At 42.6% G+C, this 15,036-nt stretch overlaps 1 protein-coding gene across 1 annotated transcript in view; it reads left to right on the top strand.

The window, feature by feature from the left end:
• Positions 1-6,762: 6,762 nt before the first annotated feature.
• LOC126456772 (transcription initiation factor TFIID subunit 9-like) overlaps positions 6,763-15,036 on the top strand; it is a 103,624-nt gene continuing 95,350 nt past the window's right edge. Inside the window, exon 1 of the mRNA XM_050092541.1 lies at positions 6,763-6,993. Coding sequence (XP_049948498.1) covers positions 6,873-6,993 — 121 coding nt within the window. The 5' untranslated portion in view covers positions 6,763-6,872. The remainder of the gene's footprint in view (positions 6,994-15,036) is intronic.

The raw sequence follows: 15,036 nt of genomic DNA, 5'->3' as shown, positions 1-15,036 counted from the left end.
GAGAGAGTGTGGCAGTGAAAGAGAGAAAGAGGTAGATGAAGACAATAGCTGTGGGAGTCAAAGCGAAACCAGATAGTGATGGTCAGTGAGATACAGTGGCAGTAGAAAAGAAAGAGAGATGGCTGGAGATACAAGCTTGGGAGCGTCTGAGTCCCCCACAGACCGCCGAAATCTAAAATGAAAAAAATTGCCCACTTTCTCGCATCCCCTACACCTACATGTTAAAAGTTTCCTGTCCTAGGGTTGAAGAACCCAAGCAAGCCATCACCAAGGACTTGTGTGGAGAGGACACAATGGTGGTTGAAGATAAAGACAGCAGACCGTAAATGAGAAAGAAAGGGACAATGGCAAAGGGAGGGGAACGAAATGGAACAAAGTCAATAAGAGTGGGACAAAGAGACATTAGAAGTGACAGAGGATGAGACAGTGGTAAGGAAGAGAGAGACAGTGACAGTGGGGGATACAGATGGGAGGAAGTGCCAATGGGAGGGAAAGGAGACAGTGGGAGAACAGACATATAAATACAGTGGCAGTGACAAGAAGATGCTCAGTATGAAGGCTTCACTACAAAGAGGGACAAGGAGAAAAGGTTTTAGAATCTTCTGTGCTAAAAAAGCCGAGTATGTTCACACGCCAAAATTTTTGATGAGGAAGGTGGATAAGGATAGAGGTAGTTGGTTCCCTACTCTTTTGAAGAGAAACTTATTCGCCTTTTTTGTATTCTGACAAGAGCATTTTCCAGTTATGAAAAACTGACAATCATGGCACTTTTATATCCTAGTGTAAGTTCTATAAACGTAGAAGAGATCAGATATAACATTTCCTCCACTGTTAATTTGACGATGGGCAGTAGCTTAACACATTTCACGAATCTTTGTTGGTCTTCTAAGTCTGGTAGGTGTCCCTTAGCCTGTTGATTTTCTGGTTCAATCCCTGAAGTATTGTCGTGGGTTCCTAATCGTCTTGGCCTACTGCTGGTTCCGCAGACAGTGGAATTAAATGCAATTCATTTTCACTTCAGCATAGCCCACTATTTCTGTGTTGGTTTTAATGCCTTTTGACGGTTCCATGAGACAGTTTCACTATGTACAGATATTTCCCAGCTGTTTCAGTATACTGCCAATGATCCATTGTGATCCACTGGACAAATTCTTTGAGAAATTTGTGGTATACAAGTGATCACCAATGTGGAACTTAGAATTCTTTAGCAAAATTCTAGGCCATAAACAAACAAATAGGTATTGGGATACATTTAGAAAAGCTGCATAAATCCAATACAGAACCGATCCACCATTATACCACGAAAGAAACACAGTAACAGACGAAAATACTAAAACAAATATCTTCATGAAAGTGCTAAAACATATTCACAGCTTCCCTAACGACCCACACTTGGATCCACGACATGAAGAATAGTCAAATAAGATCTCAAAACAATTCAACAAACAGTCAAGAAGTAGAGCTAAAACTGTAACTATGTACAAGTACACAGAGAATGAAAAAAGGCAAAGAAAATTGGCAGTTTTGACTGCTAGAACATTTGCTGCGATCAAGTCATAAAGTGTGCAAGATTCAGGCAACTTTGGGTAGACCAAGAGGGGTACATCATCTTGAGATTATCTGCATTTGCAGGCTGCATCTCCAGAAACGCAGCCCAATCGTTTCAAGTTTTGTTTCCACCGCTACATATCTACTACGCATGTAGAACTGCTGATGTTTGTTTCTTGAAGCGCGCTGTATTCGTGCAAGCTTACCAGTAAACTTCGGACGAAACTCGCTTCCCCTTATTCATATGGGAGTTAATATGGTTGTGCATATTTTAGACGAAGAGCTTATACTAACATTGATGAAGAAGGAAAAAGAAAACACAAATGTTGGGTACAGCGATGAGTATCTAGTAGGAACTGTTTGGAGACATCCAATATGTTAATAAGGTAGTTATCTGCTGAGGACGAAAAATCATTATAGTCATTATTTTGCAATGAGTAAAATCAATTTTTAACTAATTTTGAGCCATGTTTGTGAACCTATACTGAAATGTAATATGCTTATGCGAAATGCCACGCCAGATCACATTAAATGACAAGTATAAGCGCGATATCTAGCAACTGGAGACACATTCATCATTCCAGAACATGTATAACATTCTGAACAGCACTACTTCCAATTTTTTATGTTAAGTACTTTGATGCTACCTACAGTGCACTGAAGGTACGACAGAAAGTAAGGCTTTTGTCTCTGCATTCTCCTATGTTTCTATTTTTAAAGTTAGTCAAGATTATGATAGGTCACAGGTGCTCTTAATATAGCGTTTCTTTTACTGGTAAAGAACTTAATTTTGCAACCTAACTTTGTATGGTTTTGCAGAACAGTCATTACTCAGGGACTGCACCAATACAAACACTGTTGTATTATATAAGATTTTAACTAGGGTCAGGACTAGCTTTAAATCCTTAAAGGCGCAAATTTTGTATTTCTATTTCACTATAATGCTTATACTCAATGACTAAAGCAAAAAGTTATTATCATTACATAGAATTTAAAAAAAACTTTACAGTGTTGATTGTTCTGCAGTAATATGAGCATCTGCAAGTCCATACTCTCTATTATAATGTATTTGCAATATGTACATCACTTCAAATAATGCTGTATTATTTTGTTACAAACAAGAGATTACAAGGAATTCGGAATGCTAGAATAAGATTCCCACTGCACTGGTAAAGATCACTTTCCCACCTTACAAAGTACTTATTTATTTAGTTGAAGACTAAGTCCATTATTTTATTGTGGAAGTAACTATTTACCTACATAAACAAGCAATTGAAAATATATACTGTCCAATAAATGAGAGCAGGAAAGTAGATCCACCAAATGGCAGTTGCTGAATCTCTGTGAGACATCACAGTATTCGATGTGCAATCCCATTGTGTCGTTGTGTAGGTGTTTGTGTAATTGTGGGTTCTATAGCTGAGCTGTTGCCCCTTGGTCAACATCAGTCTCTACTGAGAGAGTGTTAGTCCATGAAAGGAAATCAGCCATGAAATTCCCTGTGCTGTAAAGATGATGGAATCTGTTGTAAATTGCCCGATGCAATCCAAAAGGCAGAAGAACTGTGGGCAACAATCTTTTGCTGAGTTGTGAATAGAATATGCTAGTGGTTGATGATCCATATAGACTGTCAAAGATCTGCACTCGTCCATGTCGTCTTTAAAGCACTGAATTGCTTTGTACACTGCCAACAGCTCCCTGTTATAGGCCGACCACTTATACTTAGGACCAATCAACATTTTGGAAAAGAAGCGGTTGTTGCATGCCTTCTAATGACTATTAGAGAACAGCAGTAATCGCAAAATCGCTTGCATCAGAGGTGATCGTCAGGTGGGCAGAGGGTAGTGGGAGTGCTAGCGTTACAGTCCAAGAAAGGTAGTCTTTAATTTTTTCAAGTCCTTTTTGCATCTGCAGGGTACAGTTAATATTTTTTTGCCTGTGATGTACCTGCCTGCTTCTGTAAGAGGTGGTTGGATGGCAGCTCCATTAGGCAGGTGTCTTTGAAAAATTTATCTTGCCAAGAAATTGCATAGTTCATTAAGGCCTGTGGCTGTGGTAGGATCTGAAGGAGTTCGGTACATTATGGTGTAGGTTGTATGCCATCATGGCAAAACAAATGACTATGGACATGAGACTGTCTCATCCAACACTTATTGTCATCAGCGAAGATATAAAGTTTGTGTAGAACATAAAAAACTAATCTGAGATGCTCGTCGTGTTACTTTTGGGAAGCAGAGAAGAATAAAATATCATCCAAGTAGCGGCAGCAGAAGAGAAATGAGAAAAGAGAATTATCTATTAATCTTTGGCAAGGCTTCACTGCATTTTTAAGTCCATAAGGCTTATAAAGGAACTCTTAAAGCCTCAAAGTGGTGATGATAGCTGTTTCAAAACGTCCTGTGGGCTCATATAGATCTAAAAACACGCATTCTCACAATCCAGCGCACTGAAGACCGAGCCATATGCCAAATAATGTGCGAAGTCTTGAATATTTATGACGGACAGGATAAATGTCCAGTACTGCACAGGAGTTAAAGAGTCCAGTAGTCACTGCACAGTCTATAGGTGCCATTTTGTCTAACAATACCATCTTTCTATAGCTCCTCTGTAACCAGCTTAGCCACACAAAGTTCACATGAAGCTAACATATGTGCCCTGAGTCAGATTGGTGAGCCCAGCGTGGTATTTACTTTATGAAGTGTTTCGTTCGTAATATCACACTGTCTCAATTGCAAATGTAAATCTGATGCAGAAGGGTAAGCACACACAACAGGTGCATGAGCACCAGAAGAAGAAAGCCCTGGACTGACCCATGGTGGTGCTGGTATAGTTGTTAAAGGCTGCACCGATGGTGTGTGGATGTCTGCTGCTCGCTACTCGACGTCCGCAGACTCGTTCATGATGACGCTGCTCCTGAGTGTGCTGTTCCAAGTACAAACACACCGCTGTGAGATCGTGTGCAGGCGCGCAAATTATGCGACGTATAGTGTGGTTCTCTTCGTGTAGGAGAAGCTTTTCGTGTTGTTTGATGATGTATTGCCGAGTCTTTTGGAGCAATTTTAGCGCTGGTGATAGGTAGCCTCATAGTATCTGTCAAAGGAATTGACAGTCTGCGAGCTGGAGTCTATAGTTGTGTTTGCGTGTGGCACGGTAGGGCGCTGATGATTACTGTCACAGAATGTTCACTGCAATGGTGTAGGAGATTTCCCTTTACCAAATCGGTTTAGAGATGAGAACGACTTAGAAAGGCAGCCACAGTACTGGACCGTTGATCTACATCTACATCTACATCCATAATCCGCAAGCCACCTGACGGTGTGTGGCGGAGGGTACCTTGAGTACTTCTATCGGTTCTCCCTTCTATTCCAGTCTCGTATTGTTCGTGGAAAGAAGGATTGTCGGTATGCCTCTGTGTGGGCTCTAATCTCTCTATTTTTATCCTCATAGTCCCTTCGCGAGATATAGGTAGGAGGGAGCAATATACTGCTTGATTCCTCGGTGAAGGTATGTTCTCGAAACTTCAACAAAAGCCCGTACCGAGCTACTGGGCGTCTCTCCTGCAGAGTCTTCCACTGGAGTTTATCTATCATCTCCGTAACGCTTTCGCGATTACTAATTGATCCTGTAACGAAGCGCGCTGCTGCCTTTGGATCTTCTCTATCTCTTCTATCAACCCTATCTGGTATGAATCACACACTGCTGAGCAGTATTCAAGCAGTGGGCGAACAATGTCAGTGATGAAAAATTGCCAAGAGAATTATCTAAGTCCAAGGTTCGATATGTAGTTCCATGCACAACAATGTACAAATCGTCCGCAGTCTGGAGTTGAAACAGAGGTTTTCCTGTTTGTGGCCGTTCGCATGGTATGACACTCACTTCGGACCCAGTGGCAATGAGAAAATATTGGTTGCAAGGGTAATCCACGATTTAGAGTCTGCCCCAAGAGAATGGTGTGTAATGAGATTGGCTCACATGACAAGGCATTAGGCGACTTGAATTGGTGCAACGAGCTGGATCTTTATCCCATGCGGATATTCATGAAATGTTGCACAGTTCATTCTCTCTCGCCAAAACGGTCATGAAACCAACAAAGGCCTAGTCATGTCTTCTTGTTGGTGAACGGTCAGTCGTTGTTAGTTGGCCATGCATTTGTTATGGCTGGCTGGGGATCCCTGCCGCAGTGCGTGCAGGTGACGTCACCCTTGATGGTGTCCGTGTATGCTCAGAGTCATTTGTCTGCCTGCTGCTGCGTGTCATGGCATGGTTCCCTAGTGAGGTAGGGCTGGTCATTATTGTTTGGTGAATTATAGCATTGTCACTGTTGTAACACGGTTAGGAGTCAGTCCATAAAAATTAGCTGTACCTGGGGAGATAAATTTATAATCCACAGTGCTCATGGACTGTAATCTAGCACAAGTGTTGCATCAATCAATATTTGGAGACATCTCTGGCGATCATCATAAATAAACTGAAACAAGTGTTGTTGCAGCATTCGTACGAGGCACTGTATAAACAGTATCTTCATCATGTTGCATTTTGGTAGCCAGGGGTGACAAAATAACATCAGCGTGCTCATCAAGGTGGCACAGTAATGTGACAAACATGGAGCTGTCCTCTTCCGGTATTGTCAAACATACATCATTTTTCGCTTTCTGATATCTAACCTCGCTAATGGAAGAACACTCAATGGAAAAAATATCCAAGCCGTCGTGGAATATTTGAAATTTGTCCCAAATAAGAAGCAAAATGGTGAAGATTAAGAAGATACAAAATCGCAATATTCACTACTGTCAGATGTGTAAGTGCGGCAAAAATGTGTTAAGGTCCGATGTTAGCAGACGACGGCACCTTCAAAACTTTCTTCCCCAGAAACCTTGACTGACATGACATGATGTGACGTACCGTTGACGACCAGTGTGACTTCTACAATTTGAAGTACATTGCGGAATGAATAGGCGTGGCTTCACGTGACAGAGCGTGTAAATTGGTTTATAAGCAACTGTTGCTTTTATTTGTCTGCTAGAAAGTGTACCGCAGTGTGATATACAGTGCTGTGAACGCGTAGACTTACTACGTATATTGGTGCCGCCGATAGTCCGAAGTCCTCCGCATATGCCGCAGCTAGACGCTTCACCGAGTACACTGCAAAGAACACATAAAGAGATCACTGTTCGATCGTCGCAAAGACATATATCGGTCCGTTCGACAGTCGACTCGATGCCAATTGCCAATTGAGTCTATGGAATAGTTATTGGAGCGTGTGTGAGCTTGTTGGTGTTTATATTTCATTGTGTGAAATTCTGTAATTCTTGTGTTTGTTGATTATGGCGGGAGTGCCGAGGCACATGCCGAAAGATGCACAAGTAATTTTGGCAATAATGAAAGACATGGGGATCCAGGACTATGATCAACGAGTTCTGACACAACTTCTGGAATTCACGTATCGTAAGCATATTGATAAACTGATGCCAATAAATTATTTGTTGTGTAAGAAGGTGACAGTTTGGTTGTGAGCTGGTGAAGCAAACGAATCTGGAACAAAAAAAAAGTTTGTGGTGATAGATAGATCTGTAGGTTATAGTCGCCGTATTGTTTACAGCGTTTGTCGCATGTTTCGTACGTCATTGGCCGAAGTCGACGATTTGTATCGGACAGCCCCGTCTGTCTGGGCTACTCTCAGCAGAAGAATGCTGAAGTGACATTGTACTTCGTTGCAGTTAGTTGCATATCTTGAAGAGCTTCATCCTCTCTCTCTCTCTCAAAAGTCACGCAACTGATCACTCAGAAGCAGATTTGTTTTACACAGTTCGTAATTTATTTTACTACTTCTGTGTGCAATAGAGACCCTGTAAAATATTGTCGCATCGAATTGATCACACAGACTATTTGTTAATATTCTTCGGAATTAGTGCATAATTTCTAGTTGTTATTGCCTGGAATGGCATAACTGTGTATTACATTATAATAAGAAAATAACATTAGTAAAAAGCTGGAACAGCGGAATTTACGTTAAGCTGTTATGAAGATATATCGTCTACTTGAGTGCTTCATCATATTGGAAAATTTATAATCTAGTTTCAAAGACGGTGGGAAATTGCGAAATTGTCATGTGTGGATTCTACACGAGATTAATAGTCGTTTTCGGCTACAGGAGAGAGAGTGTTTTGTTCAAGCAACCAATCTTCGTGTTGTACAGGCTAGTAGTTATGACTTCTTCTGCCCTGGTGTTTGGGAATAGTGTTTTAAACAGTGTGTAGAGAATTATACAGTTCTTAGTAGTGCTGTTCAAGTAAGAAAAAAAAAACTTTCAGGTGTGTGCTGCCTTTTGTGGGAGAAATTCAAGACCGCATAAATGTGTTTGCCGATACATATTTTTCCCATTAATTTCTTTAGTATTACGTGGTAGCTTTGGGACATTTGTTGACTTTCTCCAGATGATTGTGCCATAACAAATTACCAATTTGCAGTAACAGTGGTAATGAATTTTCCTTTTCTTGTTCGTGTTCCTGGCACGTGTCAAACACATGGTAAATTTATTTGTTAAGTAGGCCTCGGCTATAGGGATCTTACAGTTTAATCTTTTTGTCAGGCTTTAAGCTTAACAACTGTAAGTCTTTTATTTACCTTAAGGTTACATCCAAAATAAATTTTATGTATGACTCTAATCATTTACTAATTGTTGCAACTTATATGATGTATTTTATATGCAAGAAAACTTAAAAGGATATTCTAATCAGAGTTATGACAGCTGATACGGCAGATTGATGGATGTCTCCATTCTGTTTGTTTAGCTTCATGTTGTAACATCTGGGTTTTTAGGTTTAGTCCAGTTTGATGCAACCAAAATTCAAACTTTTCTCCATTGTGGTATTTTCGTCACACTAAAATTTTCTAGGCAAGTTATTTTGAATTAGAATTAATCTTCAATCTGCAATTAAGGCTAAATGAACATAAATAATGTTGGTAAGTCATTTATATAGAAACATGAAAGAGGGCGGCACACTATTGACCCTGTGGGATTACTGTGTAAATTTTTTTCCTTCAGAGGCATGATTGCTTGACTTTAATGTTACAATTTTCCTTCCCTTCTGTTACAAATGAGCTGAACTACTCTTCATTATCATATACATCCTTATTTTTTTTTTAGATAAGTAACGAGTGATTTACCAAGTCAGATGCGTTTGTCAGATTACGGAATAGTCATGTGTCCTTTGTAGCAATATCAGCTAAAATTATATAAGAGCAAATGTGTTATTATTTTCAACAGTAAAAACTGATCACAAAAAATAGAAAACAAACTTGGATTTTCCTGATGGCCTTTTATAAAGTCTTACCTAAATATTTAATGTGCATGTTTCATTCCGTGGGAATGATTGTGCCCCATGACTTTGACGTAAGCTAGGACAGAAAGGAGGTCAGCATTGGTCATGTCATCTCTCTCTCTCTCTCTCTCTCTCTCTCTCTCTCTCTCTCTAGATTTCAACAGAAATGGCAGCTATTGCCACAGCATCATTATAACCAGTCGTGTAGACTAAACATAATTATAACAACAGATTCTGATCCAACTAATCAATGAGTGTGCATATTTGAGTTGGATTAGAATGTGTCATTATAATTGCATTCAGTCTACATGACTACTTATAATGCACTGATGATAGCTGCGCTATCATTTAAAATCTAGATCTGCAATGCAATAAAAAAAAAGAAGGATGCCGTTATCATCAATGCTGGCCTTCTTTCTGTTCTAATGTGCAGCATATTCTAAACCACCTGATAGCATTTACATTGCTTTCTTGAGCTTAGCATTCGATACTGCGTTACTAATTCAAAACCAATCTTGTCACCTTTAAAACTATCCTAGACCATGGGCTACATGACATACCAGTATGTCACATCTAGGATCTCATATTTGCATTCATTGGCTTTGCCAACTTGCAACCAAACTGTCCCCTTCCAATCTAACCTAGACCTCGGGGTGTGCTATGGATCAGTCTGTCAGTACAACTAATACAGACACAAAAGAAACATTGTTAATGTGTGCTCTTTCTGTCTGTTAAATATTTTAATTTTTTGTGTGTGATTGCCCTGTATTTGAGAAGTTCAAAACAGTTTTTTAAAATAATTTATCTTGCATCTTTACTGGTGCGCGACGATTTTTCAGTCTGCAGACATTAGTGAAAATTTGAATATCTTTGCGCTGGGTTAAGTTACAACATTCCAATTGACATGATTGTTTTTAGAAAAAGTGTCCTGTACAACATTGTCTATTACACAAAATACCCTAAATTCAAAAATAACCAGTCAAAATTACCTCCAAGTTTGATATCCAAATTTTCAAAAATCCACTTTTTAGGCTCAAAAATAACAAACAAGGAGTGATGTATGAGAGTCTATTTTTTTCCCCATAGTTAGTTATCGTACACTACTAGCTTCATATAGAGCAAGAACACTTACAAATGTTTCCTTAATTTTTTATGAATTTTTGAAATTTGAAAATTTTCATTTTTTATAAAGTTTGGGGTTAGTTATCTCAGGTGGAACTGAATATAAAAATATGATTTTTTTCACAGTTTGTACACCTATATGATAGCAACATATTTTAAAAATTTCAACGTTAATGTCTGACTGTGAACAAAGATATGAATTTTTGAAATGAGGGAATAATTCACATTACTCCACAATTGATCTTATGACTGTTGCCAATTCATGTGTGATGTTGCGGGATATAATCAATTGTTATTGAAGTAAGGTAGTGAATTATATACAAAAAGTGGAAACATCACTGAAATTAACATTTATATAATTTTGACATACTTAAAATAAATATTTTCAATTAAAATCCTTCGAGATGTGACTGTTCCTAAACCTGGTGATGAATGTTTAGAACACTTATCTCTTCAGACAGCTTCTGTGATACAGAAAAGACCTAACAGTTGCTGTGGTAAGTTCAAGCACTGAAAATTTCCTTAAAACGTTTTTCATTGGTATACAAACGTTTGTCACTAGTAGATTTCTTGAATGACGTTCTTAGGCCAGCAGGGTGGTAAAAATGCCTTCGAGGGCGATGTCCTCACAGAATCCCTCTGCGGGTCCGGGGGTTAGAATAGGCCCGAGGTATTCCTGCCTTTCGTACGAGGCAACTACAAGGAGTTTCATATGTTTCGGCCTTTATGTGACGGTCCCCTGTAGGGTTTGACATCCATTCTTCAAAGTTTTCCCGAAGAGCGAGCCAGTTGAGGAAGGGCGCCTTAAAAGGTGCGTCGTGTCCATAATGCATTGAGATCCTTAGCCCACTTTCTCATCGTCGCGTGCTGTCCTGCCCATTCTCCATCTCTTGGGTGAGGACACCATCCTGAGTGCATTTTCACGCATGCACTGTGCAGTTTCGATTTATGTGTCGATGGTGACCATGGACTTCTTTGCACCTGATATCCAGCACGGTAGCCAGTCCGTTGTGGAGGGGCCCGCCATGTACCCTGTTGGTTCTAGCCCACTGACCACACAGGGATAACTCTGCTGATGCCTGCGCCGTTAACTCCTCACGTATGCCAGGGGGTAGATGCCCATCTCCCTGGGGCATCAGGACTCCTGCAAGGGCCATTCTGCCAGGTGTCTCTTGCTGCGACTGGGTGGCGCCCATGGGCAGGGCCCCTGGTCAGAGTGGGTGGCATCAGGATGGATGACACGCAATGAAGCATAGTCCATCATCTCTTGCTGGTGGTGAAACACCAGCAGCCTCTAAGCGATCACGAGCTCAATTCAATGCACAGAAGTACGACCCCAAAATCGTTCCCCTCCCTGGCCACACCATGGGAGGAATATCAGGCTAAGGATGGCAGCAGATCTTATTCGCCCTGGTACCTTGTATGTTCAAGAGCTGATGGGGAATCTTTTGTGATGATGAAGCCTCAGTTTTTTGTTGAGCATTTAGAGAACAAATTCGGGTAGGTGGAGGGCTTGTCCAAAATGAGGTCTGGGTCAATTTTGATCAAAACAGCATCCTCTGCCCAGTCATGGGAGTTACTCGCTTGTGACAAGCTGGGGGATGTTTCTGTAACCATCATGCCCCATAAGAGTTTAAGTATGGTCCAGGGTATCATATTTCATAGAGACCTTCTTTTGCAGTCCGACGATGAGCTGTGTGCCAATTTAGAGTGGTGAGGTGTGCATTTCGTCTGGCGAGTCCAACAGGGTCTGAAGGATAATCAGGTTGCCACCTGTGCCATCATTTTGGCCTTTGAGGGTGATACATTGTCTGACAAGGTCAAGGTGGTGGTCTGTCGGTGTGATGTAAAGCCCTATATTCAATGCGATGCTTTAAGTGCTAGAAGTTTGGCCATATGTCTTCTCACTGTACTTCCAGCATCACATGCTGAGATTGCGGACGCCCATCACATCCCAATACTCCCTGTGCCCCACCTCCCATCTGTGTCAACTGTGGAGAGCACCATTTGCTTTGCTTGCCTTACAGCAGGATTCTCCAGAAAGAAAGGAAAATCGTGGAGTACAAGACCCTGGACAGACTGACCTACACTGAGGCTAAGAGAAAATTTGAACCCCTGCATCCTGTGCGTGTGACATCGTCTTACGCCGCTGCTACAACTTTTCTGGCACCATCAGCTCCGCCAATGCAGGTCACCTCCCAGAGCCGGAAGACTAGACGTGCACCACCTACTTCGGGAGCAACACCCCCTCCCCCCCAACCATTGGCGACATCCATCCCCACTTCTAAGCCGGAGAAGCATAAGTCTTCTTCAGCTTCTGTAGCTAGGAAGGGATCCCTTGGGTCACTCCCTTCACAGGTTTCTTCTAGCAGGAAAGACGACACCCACCAGTGGCTGAAGAGCTCAAAAGCACCTGGTCGTAGAGCTTCATGCTCATCCTCAGTCCAGGAGACTGAGCCAGAGAAGTCCTCCCAGCCAGGGAAACCCAAGGAGCAGCGAGAGAAATCCAAAACGAAAACCCCTAAGACCAAGGAAATTGCGGTAGCACCCACACCACCGCTACCTACAAGCTCTGCGGCTGAGGATGGGGTGGACAGTTTGGCATCCGCCGAGGACCTAGATCACGTCAGACCCTCAGCCACAATGGATATAGACTGCTCAGGCAATAAATCGATGGCAGCAGGTGACTCTGAAGCGTAAACTGCCTCATTAAATGTACCATGCCTTTCCAGTCACACGATGTGATCCTCCAGTGGAATTGCGGCGATTTTTTCCACTACCTGGCTGAGCTGCGGCAACTGTTAAGCTTTACACCTGGTATCTGCCTTGCCCTCCAGGAAACCTGGTTCCCAGCAATGCCGAGTCCTGCCCTCTGCGGCTATAAGGGATATTACAGTAACCATAGCGACTATAATAGAGTGTCAGGTGGAGTTTCCATTTATGTCCTAGATTCAGTCTGTAGTGAACATGTGCCCCTTAAAACCCCTCTTGAAGCTGTGGCTGTCAGAATAAGGACAACACAGGAAATAACTGTCTGCAATGTGTATCTTCCTCCAGATGGTGCAGTACCCCCGAATGTATTAGCTGCACTGGTTGATCAACTCCCTAAACCTTTCCTACTTCTGGGAGATTTTAATGCCCATAACCCCTTGTGGGGTGGTACCATGCTTAGTGGCCGAGGCAGAGATGTCGAAACTTTACTGACACAATTTGACCTTTGCCTCTTAAATACTGGGGCCGCTACACATCTCAGTGTGACTCATGGTAGTTACTCGGCCATTGATTTATCAATTTGCAGCCCATCTATCCACTGGAGAGCACATAATGACCTGTGTGGTAGTGACCACTTCCCCATCTTCCTGTCACTGCCCCAGTGTCAGACACATTTGACGCCTACCGAGATGGGCTTTGAACAAGGCGGTTTGGGGAACTTTCACCTATGCTGTCACCGCTGAATCTCCCCCACACAGTAACATCGATGTGATGGTTGAGCAAGTGACTAGCACAGTTGTTTCTGCTGCAGAAAATGCAATCCCTCTCTCTTTAGGGTGCCCAAGACTTAAGGCAGACCCTTGGTGGTCGCTGGAAGTCGCTGAAGCAATTAAAGAGCGTCGGCAAGCTCTACAGTGGCATAAGGGGCACCCTTCCCTGGAGCAACTCATAGCCTTTAAATAACTCCGTGCCCGTGTTCACTACCTTATCAAACAATGGAAGGAGGAGTGTTGGGAGAGATACGTCTCCACCATTGGGTACCACACGTCACCTTCCCAAGTCTGGGCAAAGATCAAACGTCTTTTCGGGTATCAGACCCCTACAGCTGTCCCCGGTGTTACCATAAATGGCGAGTTATGTACCGACGCAAACGCGATTGCCGAGCACTTTCCTGGGCACTTTGCTCGACCCTCTGTGTCGGAGAATTACCCCCAAGCCTTTCTCACACTCAAACGGCGGCTGGAATGGAACCCCTCTCATTCACTACACGCTGCAGTGAATCCTATAACACCCCCTTTACAGAGTGGGAGCTCCTTGCAGAGTGCCCTGACACAGCTCCTGGGCCTGATCGCATCCACAGCCAGATGATAAAACATCCTCTCATCTGACTACAAGTGACATCTTCTCATCATCTTCAACCGGATGTGGTGTGATGGCATCTTTCCATTGCAATGGTGGGAGAGCACCGTCATTCTGGTGCTCAAACCCGGTAAAATCCCTCTTGATGTGGATAGGTATCGACCGATCAGCCTCACCAACGTTCTTTGTAAGCTGCTGGAACGTATGGTATGTCAGTGGTTGGGTTGGGTCCTGGAGTCACGTGGATTGCTGGTTCCATGTCAGGATGGCTTCCGCCAGGGTCGCTCTACCACTGATAATCTTGTGCACATCGAGTCTGCCATCCGAACAGCCTTTTCCAGACAGCAACACCTGATTGCCGTCTTTTTTGACTTACGTAAAGCATACGACACGACTTGGCGACACCATATCCTTGCCACATTGTGTGAGTGGGGTCTCAGGGACCACTCCCAGTTTTTATCCAAAACTTCTTGTCGCTCCATACTTTCCGTGTCCAAGTTGGTGACTCCTGTAGTTCCATCCATATCCAGGAGAATGGAGTCCCGCAGGGCTATGTATTGAGTGTGTCTCTATTTTTAGTGGCCATTAACGGTCTAGCAGCAGCAGTTGGGGCCCTCTGTCTCCCCTTCTCTGTATGCAGACGACTTCTGCATTTTGTACTGCTGCTCCAGTACTGTTGTTGTTGAGTGGTGCCTCCATGGAGCCATCCACAAGGCGCAGTCATGGGCTGTAGCCCACGGCTACCAGTTCTCAGCCACAAAGTCGTGTGTCATGCACTTCTGTCGTCGTCGTACTGTTCATCCAGAACCCCCACTTTAACTTAATGATGATCCACTCACTGTAGTGGAGACATATCAATTCTTAGGACTGGTTTTCGGTACTGGATTTGTCAGCTTAAGCAGAAATGCTGGCAGCACCTCAATGCCCTCTGTTGCCTGAGCAACACCAATTGGGGTGCAGATCGCTGCACACT

The sequence above is a fragment of the Schistocerca serialis genome, chromosome 2 (genome assembly GCF_023864345.2).
Source record: "Schistocerca serialis cubense isolate TAMUIC-IGC-003099 chromosome 2, iqSchSeri2.2, whole genome shotgun sequence".
Lineage (NCBI taxonomy): Eukaryota > Metazoa > Arthropoda > Insecta > Orthoptera > Acrididae > Schistocerca > Schistocerca serialis.
This window is presented reverse-complemented; position numbering and strand designations above follow the sequence as displayed.